At 37.5% G+C, this 20,848-nt stretch overlaps 1 protein-coding gene across 2 annotated transcripts in view; it reads right to left on the reverse strand.

Moving 5' to 3' along the window:
* Cpsf2 (cleavage and polyadenylation specific factor 2) overlaps positions 1–20,848 on the reverse strand; it is a 36,893-nt gene that overhangs the window by 6,160 nt on the left and 9,885 nt on the right. For both annotated transcript variants that reach the window (XM_004635161.3, XM_023719688.1), the window contains 9 exons: positions 20,167–20,326; positions 19,983–20,088; positions 18,327–18,456; positions 16,376–16,491; positions 14,461–14,648; positions 13,285–13,575; positions 4,381–4,481; positions 3,203–3,403; positions 796–948 (listed from right to left, as the gene is read on the reverse strand). In XM_004635161.3, coding sequence (XP_004635218.1) covers positions 796–948; positions 3,203–3,403; positions 4,381–4,481; positions 13,285–13,575; positions 14,461–14,648; positions 16,376–16,491; positions 18,327–18,456; positions 19,983–20,088; positions 20,167–20,326 — 1,446 coding nt within the window. The remainder of the gene's footprint in view (positions 1–795; positions 949–3,202; positions 3,404–4,380; positions 4,482–13,284; positions 13,576–14,460; positions 14,649–16,375; positions 16,492–18,326; positions 18,457–19,982; positions 20,089–20,166; positions 20,327–20,848) is intronic.

Here is a 20,848-nt window from a genome sequence, read left to right on the forward strand (position 1 = left end):
CTCTCTCTCTCTATCGCTCTCTCTCTCTCTCTCTCTCTCTCAAATAAAAAAAAAAAGTTTTATAGAGATATTAAAACTTCAATTAGGGCCAGCAAGATAGCTCAGCAGACTGAGTGCCTGCTTTGGAAAGTGCAGGGACCGGGGTTTGTTCCGTGGTACTGCATGGCGCACAGGCCCCGCCCCAAGAGCACTGGGCCAGTGACCAAGTCCAGGCATAGGGGTGGATGCCTATAATCACAGCACAGGGGAGGCTGAAAACAGTAGGATCACTACGAGTCCGAGCTTCGTAGTGAGACCCTGTACCAAATACACAGAAAAACAAAAAACTTCAATTAAGTTTTCTAGCATTTGGGTATTATTCATGTTTGAGTCAAGAAGCATATTCTTTGAAACAAGGAGTCAGCCAGAAAAAATTAAAACTTGCAAGCTGCACTATTCTCTTTTGGGCTGAGGATTTAGCTCAGTAGAACAGCGCTGCTGGCAAGTGGGAGGTTATGAGTTCAATTCCAGTACCAAAAAACCCTGTTCTCTTCTGCCTTCTGTAAGACTTAATGAGAAGGCAAAAAAATGTAATGTCCATCTCCCTCCCTCTCTCACTACTAATGCAATCATTTGTACAATCAAATATCATTAATGAAAAGGAAATAGTACCATACTTCATACATCTTTTCATGGAAGAAGTAATTTTGAAAGCACAAGCTTAGCTTAGCAGAGGATATTGAGAAATTTCACTTTGAAATAATGTAAAATTCTATCTTACAATCTATTTTCCAAATAAAAAGCAAAGCCACTTACTTTATTTCAATAGATTCTGTTGCAGAAATACACTTAGTTGGAACATCAGACAAATCTTGATCCATAGGCTCATCTCCATTTGTCAAACCAGATTCTAATTTGCTTTTTTCTTCTTCAGTAGCTTGAAGTTCTGGCACTAAGAAATCCTCTGGTCTAAATAATAAGTCTCTAATTAGAAGTAGTAAGAAGCAAAGCTAACATTACATAAGATGTATAACTAGTAGGTGGCATACATTTCCAGACTGCTCACGAATTTCAAGACAAAAATATATATTTGATCCCAAGCTAATAGATTTCATACTATCAATTACCAGATGTATATATTGTGTTTCTCTTGCCCACCAAAGGGCGTTCCTTATGCACACTGTGTAGATGAATAAAAGGTCCCCAGTGAAAGACTGGTGAAAGGTCATTACAAGAGCTCAGTGCCTATGGGCGGGGAGATGGCTCAGTAGAATAAGCACCTGCCTGGCAAGCGCAAGGGCCTGAGTTCAATCCCTGGTTCCGCAAAAAAAAAAAAAAAAAGAGCTCAGTGCCTACAAAAAGCACAGTCTGACACTGCATTCTTTCCAAATAAATACTTTCTGTCAATTTCTGTGGTTTCCTTTGCCAAATCCCAAGAACACTACACCTAAGAACTCCTTGATGTCCTTTGACCTACTGTTTCCTTTCTGTCCAAGGAAAGCAGATGATTCACTTGCACATTTTTGAGAACAGATAACAAAATCCTTGGTTTCCGCATAAGCCTTCAGCTTTGTTTCAGTGTGCTACTAACACATCTCCCCATTTTTACTTCCACTATCAGACCTCTACAAGTAAAACTAAAAATTTATTTTAAAAATTTTGTCTTTAACCTCTGACAATTTCTATGCCTCACTTCCTAGTACACTCTACTGAGACCATGCATCTATTCTCTGGCACCCACACTGCTGCAGCACGTGCTCACCCTGCCGTCCAATGACTCGACCTGCAGTTTAGAGAATAACAGCAGCAGTAGCAACCACTTCAGGGCCACTTACTGCATGTCAGGTTCTATCCCTTAAGAACACAATTTTCAGGGATGAGGGTGTAGTTCATGGTGAAGCACCTGCCTAGCATGCACAAGGTCCTGGGTTTGAAAGCAAGTGCCACCACCCCCCCAAAAAAACCTCATGTAATTCTTATCTCCATTTTCAGATAAAGAAACTAAAGCTCAAAAGAACTGTCTGTGTACTAAATAGACTGGCTAAATAATGATCAAGTGGAACTGCAAGCAAACATCAGTGGCAAGTTATTTTCTGTTGTTTGAGAAGGCCAGGTCAACAAGGGAATTTTCCTCATTAATCCCCGGAATGACCTAAGTCCACTACATGCTAAAGACAGCATTATAGAAGAGACAAGAAAAGGACACAAAAAACAGAGAAACTGGGGCTGGGGAGATGGCTCAGTGCAATATGTACTTCCCTGGCAAGTGCAAGAGTCTGAGTTCAATCCCTAGTTCTGCACACACACACACACCCCAAAAAAACAAAGAAACAAAGCCATGTACTAGTGTTGTTTTATGTTGTTACATTTCCTCTCTGTTGTTTCAGAGAGCCAAGTAGACAATGGAATTTTCTAGTTAGACCCAGGAATGACCTATGTCCACTTACATGGTCAAACAGCATTACAGAAGTACAAAGAAAAGTACAGGAAATATGGAGAAACTAAGCCAGATACAGTGGCACTTGTGTGTAATCCTAGATACTTGAGAGGCTAAGGTGGGAAAATCATGAGAGTCTAGGAGTTCCAGAGCAGCCTGGGCAACACAAAATCCCCTCTCAAAACAAAACATAAAGCAAAGAGAAATAAACAGAGAAAAACAATGGAAAAGAAGAAACCAGATCATGAAAGGCATCACATACTATGCTGAGGCATCTGACATTTACCAGGGAAGTAACGGGGACCCTAAACACTGTTTTCAAATTTGTAATTTAGCAGACTTGATTTCATCTGTTTTCTGACAGTGGGTACAGATTTCATAGATATTCTACAGTTCTACTCATACTAACTCATATTCTTATACCTAAAACATGTACACCTTTTGGATCATAACCCATTTCCTACTAAATCAACTGCAACCCAAAATTCCCTTTATCCTATGTTTTTCTCCAAGACATGTCTCTTATCTCTCTTCTTACACAGGAAAAATCTTGTTTATCTTTTTAAACCATTCATACAACTAAGTATTAATTTCCCTTAATATCAATTTTCTAGGTGTTCCTCAACAATTCTTTTGTTTCAAATTACAAGTCGTCTACATCTTTCAAGCCAAGTTATTCAGAATCTAACAAAGTACATGCTGATGGAAGACCAAATTTACTGAGCTGATGTAACACCACTGATACCTACAATCTGTAAGAAAGAAAAGTCTGTTTTGCTCACATACTTGATAATCTCTCCATACTCATCCCATTTAATTCTTTCTTCTGGGGCAGGAAACATAGGGTAAGACTTTTTTGCCTGTTTGAAGAAACTTCCTTTACGACTACCTTCACCTTTCATCATCAGGTCATGCTTTGTCTTATGAGCCGATGGCTGGTCAATGTCTTCCTCGACATCACTCTCATCACTGGAGTCTATGTCTGCCCTGGGAGGATTGTGGAATAAATGTAGGTCATAAGGTTCCAAAAGATTTTAAATTAATATTTATAAAATTATTACTGAATTAATATTCAAAGTTACCAAATGAACCCAAAGTACTTAACTGAATATGAATTCAACTTATAACAATATTCAGTATTAGATCAATTTTATAAAACAGCATCAACTACCAATTGATAGATGCAGATTAATATCAGCATAGAAATGAACAAACAGCTTAGCCATTTGAAAGATGTAACGAAAGTAATGAAGTTCTAAGAAAACTTAAGTATTTCCAACTGAACATTTAGGTCTTAGAAAAACATTCTTATGAACAGAGTAGGGTGGCTGATGCCTGTTAATCCCAGCACTCTGGGAGCTAAAGTAGAATAATCACAAGTTTGAGCCCAGCCTGGGCAAGTTAGAGACTTAGTGAGATACTGTCAAAAACTTTTTTTAAAAAGGGGGTGTGTGACAGCAACCATTGAAAAAGAGTAGCCATGGCCCTCCGCTATCCCATGGCCGTGGGCCTCAACAAGGGCCACAAGGTAACTAAGAATGTGAGCAAACCGAGGCATAGCCGCCGCCGCGGACGTCTCACCAAACACACCAAGTTCGTGCGGGACATGATCCGGGAAGTGTGCGGCTTCGCCCCCTATGAGCGGCGCGCCATGGAGCTGCTCAAGGTCTCCAAGGACAAGCGCGCCCTCAAGTTCATCAAGAAAAGAGTGGGGACGCACATCCGCGCCAAGAGGAAGCGTGAGGAGCTGAGCAACGTGCTGGCCGCCATGAGGAAGGCAGCTGCCAAGAAGGACTGAGCCCCTCCGGAATAAAGCTTTGCAGAAAGTTCAAAAAAAAAAAAAAAAAAAGGGGGTGTGGAGCTGGGGATGAAGCTCAGTATGAAGCCCTGGGTTCAATCCCCAGTCTTGAAAAAAACAAAAATTCAAATCACATAAACTTAAAATCTATATGAAACTAACTTACTCTTTTGACTGCTCAAGTTTTTTAGCAGCTTCTTTCTTTAGTTTCTCTTTTTCCAAGTATTCCTCAAGTTCTTTTCCTTCAAGCTTCACACGTTTCCTCAACTAAAGAAGGCAGTGGGCAAAAGAAAATGTCAATATTAGGAGGTTAAGGCAGTGACATATCACAACTAATTCATCATCTTAAATTTCCCTTTAAAATTAATCAAGTTTCTATTACCTGTAATCATAGATCCTACTTAGATTAGAACTAAAACTGAGCTCTCATATGTCTAGGATGGGTTTAAATAAAACTGTTCAAAAGTATCAGTCTGAAGAAAATGAAGATAAGTACTTTTATAATTTATCCAAATAAAACATAAAACTATGAAGTCAAAAGCATAATCAAAAAAATGTATAAGGCAACATTAAAAATAAACTAAATTTTAATTTTTTAAATGTTTTTTCATCATATTCTGTAGAGACTTAAAGTTCAACATATCAATACTTGATGAAAAATACCTGTTCCATGTTATGCCTAAGATGTTTGATATTCAGACAGATAGTGAGATTAAGCTTAACAGCCTAAGTTGTATGGTAATAACAATAAGCTTCTCTTCTGGAGGGTTAATAACCTAAGTTTGCAGACCAAAATTAGAGAAAAAGGAGGGCCACAAGGAAAGCCAACATTTTGGCCCTAGCCTTCCAAGGTCAATTAAGACTCAGGACATATGAGAACCTGTACCTCGGTAGTGTCCCAAATTTTTTGATCAAGGAGATTATGGGGCCAAAGAGGAAAGTGATCAATGATGTAGAGTATGCCTAAGGAGAGTCACATGGAGAGAAAACATTCTCTCAGGCTTTCACAGAGAGCACATTGGCCAGGCAATGGCCGTGACTCATCTACATGGCTGACACTGACAAAGGATCTACAATCTGAGGTACAGGATCTCAGGATAAATCCTGAGGGGATTTCACTGACCTTATCAGATCCAAAAGCTACAACTCTTGTTGCATAGGTCTTGCTTTATCTTGGTCTTAACCATCCAGCAGAAAAGTATAAAAACAAAGTATGAGAAGTAAAGCCATGTTGTTATGTTGAGCTGTAGGGGACTCAGGCCAACAATTTCTGACATTGCCAGTCAAACGGAAGACCCAATACTATTACTGGACTCTTTTAGAATATTTTGCTGAGTTAATACACCTATAATATTCAAATGATGGAACTAAACAAAAAAGGGGATATATAAATGAATGTACAGTTTCTATCTGTGTATTCAAAGTGGTTAGGATAGATATATAGTTACATTCTCTTAATGAATAGAGGGATTTGTTCTAATAGTGTTTGTAAATAGGATATCATGTCTGCATCTTGTATAGCAAATAACCACTAGGAAGACAGTATGCAATGTGTTAATTACTGAAACTGTCCTATCAATTTGATTTGAAACTGTCTCATTGCTATTTGTCTCTCAATAAAATTATGGAAAAAATTGATAGGACAATTTATTGATAGGAAAAAATTGATAGGACAATGATACAAATAAAATAGTGAAAAAATACAAATAAAATAAATACTTGACATTTATCTCATAAAGGCCGGGGAGATAGCTCAGTTGAATAGTGCTTGCCTGGCAAGCGCAAGGGCCTGAGTTCAATCCCTGGCTCTGCAAAAAAAAAAAAAAAAAAAAGTGTTTTCATCAGGTCGGGGAGATGGCTCAGTGGAATACGCACTTCCCTGACAAGTACAAGGGCCTGAGTTCAATCCCTGGCTCCACCAAAAATCAATCAATCAATCAATCAATCAATCTCACAAAATTAGAATATATCAAAAAGGACAAAGTATATGAATTTATAAAATAAGATGGATAACTAGTAGACATAGAAAGATATCTATTAAAAAGTCTACAGTTCTTGAAAAAATGCAAAATATAAAAAAATAAAATTTTCATTGACATGATTGGCAACGATAATTACAACCAAAAAGGGGACACTTCACCTATTATGTGCAAAATTTAGTACAGCTGCACTAAATGCAATTTGCTAATATCTAAAAGTGAAAATGTCACTTGACAGTTTTTATATTTCTAGGAATTCATTCTACTGAAACAATCACACAAATGTGCAAAAGAAAGTACAGTGCAGTAATGCTTGTAATAGTAAAAAAATGGGCAAAACTTTGGATTCAATATGAAATGATTAAATCAGTAATTCTCATACTTTTATTTGTAGATGACCTTAGACACTTAAAAATTAAAGAGAATCCCAGAGCTTTTTCTGGTAGGTTATATTTACCAAAACAAAAGTTACAACAGAAATTTTAAAAATATGTTTTTCAGAATAAAACCATTAGATATCGACATATTTTTGCAAAAATATATTTTCCAAGGGAAAAGAAGAAGTGAAAGTATGGCATTAGTGTACATTTTTCTATATCTCCACTCTAGGGCCCAGCAGGATTCTGAATCTGCAAATCATCCCTTACAATATGTTGCTCTGGTTAAAGTACGTGAAGAAAATGCGGCCTCATCTAGATAAGATAATCTAAGGAGAAGCAGCTTCTTTACAGCTATTTCCCTTTCAAAAATGAAAGTTCACAAAGCAGGCATTTCTGTGCGTGTATGTGTGCACATGCACAGGTCTAGGGACTGCAGCAGCCCTTTCCCCTGAGCTATGCTCCCAATTCTTTTATATTTGGAAACAAGGTCTCACCAAATTGTTAAAATGAACTTCCCACAGTGCTGCGATTACAGGCTTGGGACACTACGTCTGTCTAAAGAGTGGTACTTTCTTAAAAATTAGCTATTATGTGGACTGAAATCGTACCATAATATTTTGTGTTCTGCTAAATTAAGATTTATTGATGTATCTTGTGCTCTGAATGGATCTTTTATTTACACAATATTTTATAACAGCATGCAATAGTTATTCAGAAATACCCATTCACCAAATTACACAGATCTCATAAATAAGATTTGTAAAAATTGCATTCACAAATATCAGAAATCTTTTTAGCTATCCATGTCACAGTTTGTGTATTTCCAAAATTCCTTCAGTCTCCCAAAATTTTTAATTTTCACTTGAAAGTTAAAATTTTTAAATTAAAAATTTTATCAGACATAGGCAACAAACGTTAATAACCTTCCCTTTAATAACAGGCTTAAGTTTTTAATTTTTAAGAAAAGATCATTCAAACACTCAAAAATGAACAATCATTATTTCAAGGAAAAATGGTGCTTCAAAAACAAAGCAGCTGGTTTAACCCACAAGCAATCACTCAAGTCTCTTTTACTGGAAATAACCATGGTGCCTTAGTATGCAATGCAAATGCTTTATGCACATTTCTCATCACTAAAATTATTTTTAAAATGACTAAACAGGTGGAGTAGCAGTAGTGACTCTAACTGTTCTGTCAAGGACATTCTTTCACTGAACTGGCATTTTTCTTAACTACAAGTGCCTGGGGTGGTAAACAGATACAGCGATTTCCAGCCCAGCACATACAGCGCCCCTGCCTTAAGTATTCTAAGACACCAGCACTTCTCACACCATTGATTTTGCTCATCAGCATGAATACGACACAGTGAATAAACAAGCAATATATTAATACTACTATGAAAGAGAGTTCTGGTCTTAGGGACTCCCTGAAAAGCTCTGAGGAATTCCTTAAGGTCCACCAGATTAAATAACCAGAGTACATGTATACGATGTGTGAAGTTACTAAAAAGAATCCATTTGTTTATTGCAAAAACATTTGTTCACAATATACCAAATACTATGTAAATAGGATATCATGTCTGCATCTTGTACAGCAAATAACCACTAGGAAGACAGTATGCATACATTCACTCTTCAAGAAAGACTCTAGTAAGAAGAACAAGCTTTAGAATACATAGTTAATTTGGACTTTAAAAAAATACATAGTGGCACATGCCCGTAATCCCAGTAGTTGGAGGCTGAGGCAGGAGGATTGCTGGGAGTTCCAGGCAAGCCTGTGCTACAAAGTGAGTTCAAGGCCAGATAGAACTGCACAGTGAAACCTTGTCTAAAAAAAAAAAAAAAAGACTACCAGCTGTGGTGGCACATACTATAATCCAAGCATTTGGAGGGGCCGAGGCAGGAGTACCATAAGTCCAGCTTGGACTATACAGTGAGACCCTGTCTCAAAACCAAAAAGATACCTGTACTGGGACACTCACCCTCCCACCCACACCCACAGTCACACCCACACACATGCCTCAAAAATGTCAACAGTCATACCAATTTAACCCAACACGTATTCCTGGATGGGAACTGAGACAAAAAAGGGGAAAGACAAAGCCGAGTAGGGTGAGGGAGTGAAATGATAGTATACTACTGATGCTTATCTCCTGGCTTTACTGTGTAGTAGTTTTGTAGGGGAGTGCTCTTGTGGATGGACTAGGTATGGATAGAAAAGAGTTCAAAATGTCGTAAAGTCTGGGAATGCAACTCAGTGCTTACCTGGCATGTGTGAAGTCCTGGGTTCAGTCCCCAGTAGCATCAAAAAAAGTGGCAATGATCTGTGCAGTGGTTAGCTTGGAGGGGACACAGAGGTTCAGGAAGGAGTTGTGTGGAGAGCTGATAATATCCTAATTCTTTTTTTCCCCCCCATAATTTCATTGAGAGACAATGAGCAATGAGACAGTTTCAAATCAAATTGGTAGGACAGTTTCAATAATTAACACATTGCATACTGTCTTCCTAGTGGTTATTTGTTGTACAAGATACAGACATGATATCCTGTTTACAAACACTATTACAACAAATCCCTCTATTCATTAAGAGAATGTAACTATATACCTATCCTAACCATTTTGAATACACAGATACAAACTGGACATTCATTTATATATCCCCTTTTTTGTTTAGTTCCATCCTTTGATTATAGGTGTGTTAACTCAGCAAAATATCCTAAGAGTCCAGTAATCCATAATAGTATTGGGTCTTCCGCTTGACTGGCAATGTCAGAAATTGTTGACCTGAGTCCCCTACAGCTCAACATAACAACATGGCTTTACTTCTTATACTTCGCTTTTATACTTTTCTGCTGGATGGTTAAGACCAAGATAAAGCAAGACCTATGCAACAAGAGTTGTAGCTTTTGGATCTGATAAGGTCAGTGAAATCCCCTCAGGATTTATCCTGAGATCCTGTACCTCAGATTGTAGATCCTTTGTCAGTGTCAGCTATGTAGATGAGTCATGGCCATTGCCTGACCAATGTGCTCTCTGTGAAAGCCTGAGAGAATGTTTTCTCTCCATGTGACTCTCCTTAGGCACACTCTACATCATTGATCACTTTCCTCTTTGGCCCCATAATCTCCTTGATCAGAAAATTTGGGACACTACTGAGTTACATGATGTTACAGTACAAGTTCTTATATGTCCTGAGTCTTAATTGACCTTGGAAGGCTAGGGCCAAAATGTTGGCTTTCCTTGCAGCCCTCCTTTTTCTCTAATTTTGGTCTGCAAACTTAGGTTGTTAACTCTCCAGAAGAGAAGCATATTGTTATTACCATACAACCTAGGCTGTTAAGCTTAACCTCACTATCTGTCTGAATATCAAACATCTTAGGCATAACATGGAACAGGTATTTTTCATCAATATCCTAATTCTTGACTGGATGCAGACTAGGCAGGTATCTTCACGATGTGTAAATTCATCACATGCTATACTTACGGTAAATACTTAAAAAAAATAAAAAAACAAAAACAAAAACGTAGTTTGGAACAGGACCTCACTACACAGCTAGGACTCGAGTGATCCTCCTGTTTTCAGCCTCCCCAATGCTGGGATTTTAGGCATGCACCACCACACCCAGTCTTGATGGCTTGCTCAGCACACCCGGGGGCAGGGCTGGCCAAGGATTGATCCCCAGGCCCTGCACTTGCCTAAGCAGGCACTTAGTCCACTAAGCTATCTCACTGGCCCTGGTAAATACTTTTGAATACATACTTCAGTGAACGCTGTTGATGTTCTAAATTTTTGACTTGAGTTAGTGTGTGGCAAGGGCTGCCATTTCCATAAGATAGACAGACAATAAGGAGGTTGAACTGGACATAATTGTGCATGCCTCTGATCCTAGCACTTGGGAGGCTGAGGCAGAAGGATTATTGTGAGTCTGAGATGAGCCTTGGCTACACAATGAGTTTAAGGCCAGCCCAAACTATATAACAAGACACTGTTTTGACAGACAGACAGACAAGTAAACCTTTTTAAAAAAGTTTGAAGGGGAGAGAGTAGAATAAAAATTGGAGTGTGATCAAGTAAAGAGAAAGACAATAGATGATGAGGAAAGGATGGATAACTGCAGAGAAATAGCTCTAAAAAGGCATGCAGGGAAACAGTCCTAAACAGTAAGCATATTTTGTAAACAGATCTGACAGTTCATGTTTCAGTTGCTTGATACTCTTCTGCATATCATTGCCTATTTCTTCAAACTCCTAATATTCTTTTATTAATTCTTCAAATGGCATATCAGCCTTAATTGAATTTCTAGTAATTAAAATTTTAAATTCAATTTTTCATATCTCAGGAAACTGTTCCAAGTACTTCTGAGTTCTTTTAATTTGGTATTTCTAAGCTATTAAATAACTCAAGACAGTATTTTACTCTGATGTGCTTGCTCTGAATCCTCACCAAACAATTCTGTATTAACAGTGAGCATACAGCAGATTTTAGTTAATAATACTACGCCCTTTTATTTTACTGGGGATTAAACACAGAGTCTTTCATATGATAAGCAATTGCTCCACTGCCCCCCCCTTTTTTTTCTTTTCCAATTTTAGTATATGCACTGCTGAAAGGAGCACAAGTTTTATTTTATTTTTTATTTATTTATTTTTTTTAAGTTTTTTTTTTAAATATTTATTTATTTTTATTTATTACATTTATTTATTGTGTGTGTGTGTGTGGCCAGCTCAGCCCACCAGGGGGCGGGGCTGGCTGGCATGTGGTGCTGGAGGATCGAACCGAGGTCCCTATGCTTTGCCAAGCTTGTTTCAAGTAGGTGCTTTAGACCACTGAGCCATCTCTCCAGCCCCGGAGCACAAGTTTTAGAGATAGGGTCTTGCTAAATTGCTTAGGTGCCTAGCCTAGCCTAGCCTAGCCTAGCGTCTAAATCATAATCATCCTGGCCCAACCTCCTGGTGCCAGGATTACCAGTATATGTTATCACACCCAACCCATTTCTTTAGCCTAACTAGAGTTACGTAAGATAAAGATACCACTTAACTTTTATACAATCTGAAGAGAAACCAGAGTATAAAGATACCACTTAACTTTTAACAAACTAAACATTTCTTTAAATGGTTGCCATGAAGACTTAATGAAAAGCAGTAATCTATAACAGTGTCCAACCTTAGCAGTTATTAACTATCTCAACCACTATCAACTGCTATAAACTTTAGTCAGTAATACCAATTCTGGAAAATTAGTAGATGTGATAGTTGGGTTATTAAGCATAGAAGTTTTTAGCATCTTGGTCATTTGGCAAATTGTCTTGCTCTCATCAAGGAGATGAAGGAGGACGTGAAGATGCACAAACAGGTTAGTGTATTTTGTACTAGTAACCTAAAGGAATCCCTGTCTAATTCTACTCTCTCCATTATATCTGTGACAAGTTATATGCTACAGGCAAGGCTGAGTGAGCCATAGGATGTTTGAGTAAGAAGACAGAAAACTGCATTACTGGAGAATGTGAAATCTTATCAATGTTGAGTGACCTTTTGAAATATGAGGTCTTGAAAGTGAACGGGAACCTACCCACAGGGTTGTGTCTAACTCCAGTGACATAAAGCACAGATTGGGCAAATGGTTTAACTAGGGTCAAGGTTTTGCCAGGTGAGTAAAATAAAATGAAGGAGAGGAGAGCTAAAGGTGTTGACAAAGCTAGCAGTCAAAAATTAATGACTTTAAGCTACAAGGGTGAGGAACAAAGGAAGTTGATGCACTGAAAGGCCCAAAGGGATGGAAGTCCTACTGGTACTGAAGTTGTAGAAAAAGTCAGCTGTAAGGTCAGAGTCTGAAGTGAAGATATGGATGGCAGCAGCATAACACTGGGAATAGATGTCTGAGGCAGAGTAAGGAAAAGAACATGAGGAATAAGGTGCTGAGGATTCGAGAAGACCAAGGAACCAGGCAGGGCATGCATACAGATGCTAACATTGGCAAGAAAAGTCCAGGATATGGGTGGGCAAGAACTGTGAACCAGAAACTAAAGTCATGATGAATGACACACAAGGACCAAGAGATTAATAAATGTCTGAAACATGGAGCAAGTCATCAACCTGATGGCATGAACTGCAAAGGGAAACAAAAAGGCTGGAAAGCCGCAATACACAACAAGCACAGCTACCAACTCCACCCAAAGTAAAAAAAAAAAAAAAAAGAGAGAAAAAGAAAAGAGTTCTAATTGAAAAGACAAATATGATTAGGGAACAGCCCGATTTCAACTACGGAAAAGGCTGAAGAGGAACTTTGCAGATACTGAGAACACAGTGAACACAGACATACTCCCTAAAGGTGAGGTTCCCTGGAGCACAGTGAGAGTTCCAGAACAAGAATCTCTAGCTAAGAGTTCTGAATTTTTGCTTTAAATGCTCTCTGTTACTGTTAATATGGCAACTTTAAGTTTTATTTTTAAACTTTTTAATTTTTTTAAAATTTTATTTATTTGTGTGTGTGTGTGTGTGTGTGTGTGTGTGTGTGTGGCCAGCTCAGCCCACCAGGGGGCGGGGCTGGCTGGCATGTGGTGCTGGGGGATTGAACCACAGTCCCCGTGCTTTGCTGAGCTTGTTCTAAGTAGGTACTTTAGACCACTGAGCCATCTCACCAGCCCTAAACTTTAATTTTTAAATAACATACTACCAAAACAGTTCTATGATAAAGTCTGCATACAAGTGCTTACCTCTATTTCTGTAATTTTTTCAGAAGGATTATCAATTAGGAAACGTGCTAAAGTCCCAGGAGTAGTTCTGTAAGTTAGAATGATTGAGTTTTTAGGGTCCTGACACCACTGAATAAAGAGATCTCTTGAAAATCCACACTCCAGGTCAGGCTGGCTGGCAAGGACAACCTTGGGGCTGGGTACTCGAGCCAAGTCAGAAAGACCATGGCATAATGAAAGATGGCGAAACTGAAATGGGTTATTCCTTTTGTCTTCGAAACATCTCATCAATTTATCACTCATCCATTCTACCTAATATGGGGAAAAAGATAAGAGAGATTAGAAAATACGATAACTTCAATGGATCCTACAATAGTCAAAGAGTTCAAATTCTATCTCAAGACTTTTCCCCACTATTACTGAAGTCTTCACTCTTCTGAAGCAGCAACTTTCTCATTCTCTTTCCCAATTAAGTTCTCCCACTCCAGTTCTGATCCTAAAAATCCAATTTCTCAGTGATTTTAATTATTAGTTGATTATAAGTCACCTTTTTGAGAAAGCAGTAAGTTCTAAATAAATATCCTTCCCTAGAGATCGTTATTTCAAGACAGAGAGTTTACACAAAAGAAACAATAATGAATCCTAACATTTATATCCTATCCAGTTGGTTCTATTTTTGTCCTCGTTTTATAAATTGGGCTACCACGAATAGAAGAGAGGGCCGGCCAGATAGACCAGTGGACTAGTCTATCAAGTGCCTGCTTAGGCAAGCACGGAGACTGGGGTTCAATCCCTGGCACCACATGCTGCACAAGCCCCGCCCCTGGGTGTGCTGAGCCGCCCACTGAAACCACACGAGCGGTGGTGCATGTCTGTAATACCAGCGCTGGGGAGGGTGAAAACAGGAGAATCACTACAAGTCCAAGCTGCGTAGTGAGACCCTATACCAAACACATAAAAAAAGAATAAGAATGAGAAGAGAAACAACCTGTTCAATCTGTGAAATGCAAACAAAAATAGAAACTATCTCATAGGGTATATATAGATTAAGTAATTATGTAAACAGTACAAGACAGTAAATAATGTTAGCTACTATCAACCTCTTCAGAAAAATAATATCCAAAAGGCAATGAAGATACTAATTTCATAAGATCACTGGCAAACTTCATTATTGCAAATGATACAGTAAAAACCAACCTGTGATTTAGAAAACTCCACCACATTATAACTGACATTATTTAGCAGCGCCAGTGAGTAAACACCCAGTCCTGCATCTTTAGTTCTCCAAATCTGATCCAGAAGCTGAGCAAGCTCTAAAACTCTGCCTGCAGTATCCACTGCTATTAACACATTTCCGTCAGCTCGAAGGGTTTCCAGGACGTTTGCTAAAAAACAAGAATATAAAATTCCTATAGAACAAAACAATACTCGACTATAAAATTAAAGACAATGTTGTCTCCCCGTTTTTACAATGCAGACTAGATATTTATAAGTAAGCAATCACTAGACCTGATACAAAATGAAAAGTTTTGTTTAGCTCAGCGTAACTTCTAATTTTCTCAAGTATAGCTTCATTAGAGGTCAAAACTAAGCTGTTAACTCTCAAATTTTCATTTAAATATTATAAACCAGCAGTTTCCAACTCTCTGACATCAAACATACATAGAAAATGGTATTTGGGTCAGGTGTGGTGGCACATGCCTGTAATCCCAGCATTCAAGAGACTGAAGCAAGAGGAAACCAATGGGGGACTGGCTTACACTATATAGTAAGTTCAAGACCCTGTCTCTAGGGCTGGCGAGATAGCTCAGTGGAATAAGTGCTTGCCTGGCAAGCGCAAGGTCGAGTTGGATTCCTGTACCACCAAAAAAGAAAGAAAAAGACCGTGTCTCCAAAAAAAAAGAAAAAAGAAAAAAAATTTCACTGGGAAACTGACCAGGTCTAATTCAATAGGCATGGGGGCTTCTAAGCCACCCTGTATTCACTTGTCCACCTCAGTGACATTTATTAATCCCAAAATTTATTATATATATGTATATGTATATGTATATATATGTGTGTATATCTATATATCTATCTATATACATACACACACACAAATATGCACGTATATACATAATATGGAGAACACATATTTTGTATGTACACCCACAGGATAAGTTGCAGATCACATTTTCTTCCAAAACCAAATCAAAACAACAATAACAAAACACAAAGTATAAAATTTTTATATGTATATAAATTTTTAACCTTCACAGACTTATTTGCTCTACATGAAAGTCTACTTGGAAATAATTGGTAAAAAGCAAACTAACAGAAACAAACAAAAAAACATGAACTGAGAAACTTCAAGTTACTGTATAACCCCACAATATACAAATTACACTTGGAGTAAATATTGAAAGTGGTCGCTAATATGTTTGACAGAAGAATCCAATCTGCCTGCTGAAATCTCATACCGCTTATGAAACACAACATGGAGTGAAGCAGCTAGAGACAAAACAGAAATTAGCAGCATAGTTTAGAGACATCTCTTTAAAAACCAAAATGGGAGTGTAAAATACCCAACACCAAAACCAGCAGATGATCTCTTGGTGTACCTTTTGTCTATCTTGTCAGTTTTCTTTTAGAGTGTTTTTTTCTATTTTAAAATCATTTATGTATTTATTTATTTGATACTGAATCTCCCTACAGACTCGTAGTCTTAGCCTCCCCGGTGCTGGGATTACAGGTGTGCACCACCATGCCTGGTCTCAAGAAGCCAGCTTGGCGCATCAGGGATTGAACCCAGGTCCCTGTGAATGTCAGGAAGGAACTTAGACCCTGAGCTTAGGACCGCTCTAGGCCTTAGAGTGTGTTTTTCTAATTAATAAGTATAAAGCCTTACTATACAGAAACACCAGTGGGTGCCTGGGAGAGTTAGCTATGTGTGGAACAGTAGGAAGAAGTCAATCTTTACATCCTCTTATTTAATATATTGACATGGTCATGTTTTTCTTCAAAACTACTAGAGTTAGCTAAGTTCTCATGACCAAGTTCAGCATGGCAAAAAGAATTTCATGCCACTATGCACTTCCACGGCTCTTTAAAAAGAACACTGGCCAATACGCACTCAGAAGCTGCTCATCTCTCTGCTTCCTTCTGGGCTGCACATACGTAGCGTTGAACGAGTCTGTGATGAGTAGAGAGGGTCTGCTCAGCATCTCCAGGGAACATCCATTTAGGTGGCTGTTAAAGTGAGAAGAACAATATTTCAGATAACTTCAAATAAACATTAATAGGTTCTATTCATTAAAAAATAAGCAACTGCTTTTTTTTTAAGGCTTTTCCCTTCAGCTAACTATAAAAGATTTTATGTTCAATGATTCAAAGAAATCAGGTATATTTTTTAAAATATGTATAAAGAGGAAAAAAAAAACCTTCCAGAGGACCACCACAGTACAAAATAACTGACATATTTTGAGTGTACCCTGCAAATTATAAGTTTTGGCTGGGCATGGTGGTATATGCCTGTAGTCTCAGCAATCAGGAGGCTGAGGCACGACAACTGTCATGAGTTCGAGGCCAGCCTAAACTACATAGCAAAATATCTTAGAACCAAACTAAACCAAAACAACAAAAAACAAAGTATAAAAGTTTTTATATGCCTACGTGTGTGTGTGTGTGTGTGTGTGTGTGTGTGTGTATGTATATATATATATATATACACACACACACATACATATATATATTTATTTTTAAGAAGTGGATATCCTACTGGTCACAGTGGTACACATCTGTAATCAGGAGGCTGAGGCAGGAGGAAAGCAAGTTTGGGGACATAGCTCAGTGTTAGAGCGCTTACCTAGACATAAACTCCTTGGTTCAATCTATAGGACCTCAATATGAAGAAAAAGTAGATACCCCAGTTCTATTTCTATAGTCTAGGTGGCTTTTTCTGAGATAGGGTCTCACTATGTCACCCAGGCTGGTCTTGACCTCAAGGTGATCTTCCTGCCTCAGCACCCTCAGTGCTGGGATTACAAGCATGACATTAAAATTATTTCCTAAATCAGTTTTTATCACTTGTAAAAGCTTCCTATCATGTCTGTATTGTATTTATTTGACCCTTTCATTTATATTTAAGTCATGTTTTTGCCATCACAATCTTTAACGAGCATTTTTAAAAAAGCTTCGGCTGCATTTCTGAACATTTCTTTGGGTGGCTTTCCTAGAAATGACTTTTTTACTTTTTAATTTTATTTACATTTATTTTATTTTTGCCATCCCAGGGATCAAACTCAGGACTTTGCGCTTGCCAGGCAGGCGCTTATGCCACTCAACTATGTCCCTGGCCCTTAGAAATGATATATTAAACTATGCAAGTGTTGTTAAATTGCTCATTACTTACCCTTTCCCAGAAAGGTTCAAACAGGAAGACTTATCAACTCATACAATATTTCCCAAAAGGCTTCCATTTAAAAATTGTAATCTACTAAATAAATATTATAAATAATTACATTTCTTTTCTTTTTTTTTTTTTTTTTACTTTGTTACATAAGTTTTTTTGGCCAACAAGCAAATATTTCCCCTATTTTTAATTGGTTTTGTAACTTAGCTTATATTTTTTAGACAGTTTAAAATCTAATCTATCAGACTTTTCCTTTGTAAATTGGTCCATTATCTTTTTTTTTTTTTTTTTGGTCCATTATCTTTATGCTTGCAAATTCTTCCAAATCAAAGACCACCAATATTGATTCTTTTTCTAGTTAATTCTAATTCATCTGAAATTTATTATTACATTGTAAAGAAATTTAAAAATTTCCAAAAATGGTTATATTCACCACTTACTCAAATCTCATTTGTCCTTGTTAATCTGTAAGTTTAAATTCAATCTATTAATCTTAAATATTTAATATAAAGATCTTGCAAAAACTGTAATCTGATGCAAGCTTCCAACTTACTATACAAACATAACAAAAGCCCATACGAGACTGAATATCAAAAAATTTATAGTAATGTTAATCAATGCAAAATGAAATATGTAAAATTGTAACTACTAGCTTTTGTCTTCATATACCTACATCTCCCTCTTGTGGTTGAAGTCAACTGCATAAACAATTTCTTCTTCTCCATCTTTCACTATCTTCCATATTGTTCCACCTATCATATGCCCAGCTGGCAGAGGTGTAATGGACAAGCCATGTCCTTTACCTATATCAACAAGATAATAACAATATTCAAGTTTCTTTCCCAGCTCTATAAAAAGGTTATATTTCAAAGCCCAATTGAGGTAACATATGGAATGATATAAATTCAGAAATATAAATGCATACACTGGAAAGCACGTCTCATACTCCTCTCCTCAGCTACTATACTCCTTCGATGGAGACAAACACTTGCAATTTTATTATGTATTCTTGCAGAGATAATTGTTTTTATAAGTAGAAAGCTAGAGATTGAACTTTTAATATTAAGTGAGAGTATGGACTAGCAAATTCATCTTTTGTGTGTGAGTGATGAGTCACTGAACCCTCAGCCTCACACGTGCAAGGCAAGCACTCTAGAACTGAGTTATACCAGCTCTAAATGTTAACATTTATATTAGCAAGTGTTTCCATTTTTTCTCACATCTAAACTAATAGAAAAACAATTCAATTCAGATCTCCCTAGGGTAAAGAATTTATTCCTATAGAAAAGCTAAATACGAATGACAAACAAAAGTACTGAGACCACTGCTACTTCCTGATTCTCCAGAGTCCATTATTTACAAAAAAAGAAAAAGTCATTTGTACCGTATTTTCAAAGCTAGAGTTCATTTTTAAGAAAATCTCTACTGCATTTCACCTGCAGATGATACATATACTCAATGTATGATTAATATATATCTTGACCTAATATCTTCCTAATATCCAATATTAGAATTTAGTAATTTTCTACTCTGTTATCACAGCACTTCGTTTACTTCAATTAGTTCATTTAGACACCTGTGCTACTTTGTCTCTTGAATTTAATGTAAGCTCCCAGGAGCAGGATCTACACCCTCTACCTTGATTTAGTCTACATAACAAAAATTAAAATAAGTGTTTCCCAAGTTAAATAACAAAAATTGCAAGCTGTCAAAATTTTGTTAGTATTTAATCTAGAATATTTTTAAAGGCCAGGCCTGATGGTGCATAACTGTAATCCCAGCTGTTGGCAGGCTGAGGCAGGATTGTTGCAAGCTCATTGTTGTTAAGCTACAAGACCTTAGAAAGCCTCACCTACAGAGTGAGACCCTGTCTCAAAAAAAAAAAAAAAACCAACCTTAAAGTTCAGATTGAAGGCAGAAAGGGCAATTTTTATTCTCAGACAATAGTGTCAATAAGTTTTATTGTGATTCTCCTGAGTATTTGTTAGGAGCTTACATTCTACTAGTCTAGACTGAGAATGTGGGTCCGTGGCAGTGCTTGCCTAGGCCGTGCGAGACCCTGGGCTCCATTCTTAGCACCACAAACAAAACAAAACTCATTATTACATGGGCTGGTGAGATGGCTCAGTGGGCTAAGGCACCCAATTAGAACAAGCTTACCAAAGCACAGGGACCGTGTTCAATCCCCCAGCACCTCATGCCAGCCAGCCCTGCCCCCTGGTGGGCTGAGCTGGCCACACACACACACACACACATAAATAATTTTTTAAAAACCTCATTATTACAGAAATGTGTACTTCAATTATTTTTTAGAGAAACATTTTTTTACCTTTCAAATTCACAATTTGAGAGAATTTTAGCTGCTGTATTTTATCAAAGGCTGCATCCACATCATCTAATGTAAAGAGGGTAAAATCCTCTGTATTGTGTCGAGACTAAAAGAAAGGTACAAATGAAAGGTTAAAAATCATCACTGACAATGTATGATATTTTTCCTTCATTGTTTAAATTACCTGATAAAGATCATACATGAACATCTGCCCCATTTTATAAACAGGAATGGTTGCGTAGATAGCGCAGTTCAGACCCAACTTTCCCACAGCATAAGGGAGGGCCCCGAGATGGAGAGGGTCTGGGTGCGACAGCAGCACTGCGTCAATCTGGTGAACATGCCTGGAGAACACAACCAAAATGACAACTTAAGCCATGCTTGCTTGTAAGAGTAAAAGCAGAAAGGTCAAAATCACTCTTTCTGGACTAAAGACTACACTGGGGTAGAAGGCAAAACAAAGAACTAAAATTATATGCTTAGGAATTTCAATTATTACTGCCTGTTCTACACAGACAACAAAATTACAGTGTAAGTTCCATCTAAACATAGTATGTTATGATGTTTAGACACATTTTAAAAAGTAAACAAAACAATAAGTAGATGATGATTAGCTGCCTTATGTACTACTAAGTTCAAGAGCGCAGGTTGGAATTTTAGATAGCGTTAAGCAAAAAATAAATAGCCACACACCTACTATAGATTTTTAACCAACAGCACGATCAGTACAGTAAAATGTCAATCAGTGAAGTTCCCATTGACAAGAGGTCTTTTCTTTTTTGGTTTTATATTCTAAGTATTTAAAAATATTTCAGTCCTCTTTCCTTCATTAACCAGTTACATCTACAACTGAATCTTTATATATA

The sequence above is a fragment of the Octodon degus genome, unplaced genomic scaffold, assembly GCF_000260255.1.
Source record: "Octodon degus isolate 3935 unplaced genomic scaffold, OctDeg1.0 scaffold00070, whole genome shotgun sequence".
Lineage (NCBI taxonomy): Eukaryota > Metazoa > Chordata > Mammalia > Rodentia > Octodontidae > Octodon > Octodon degus.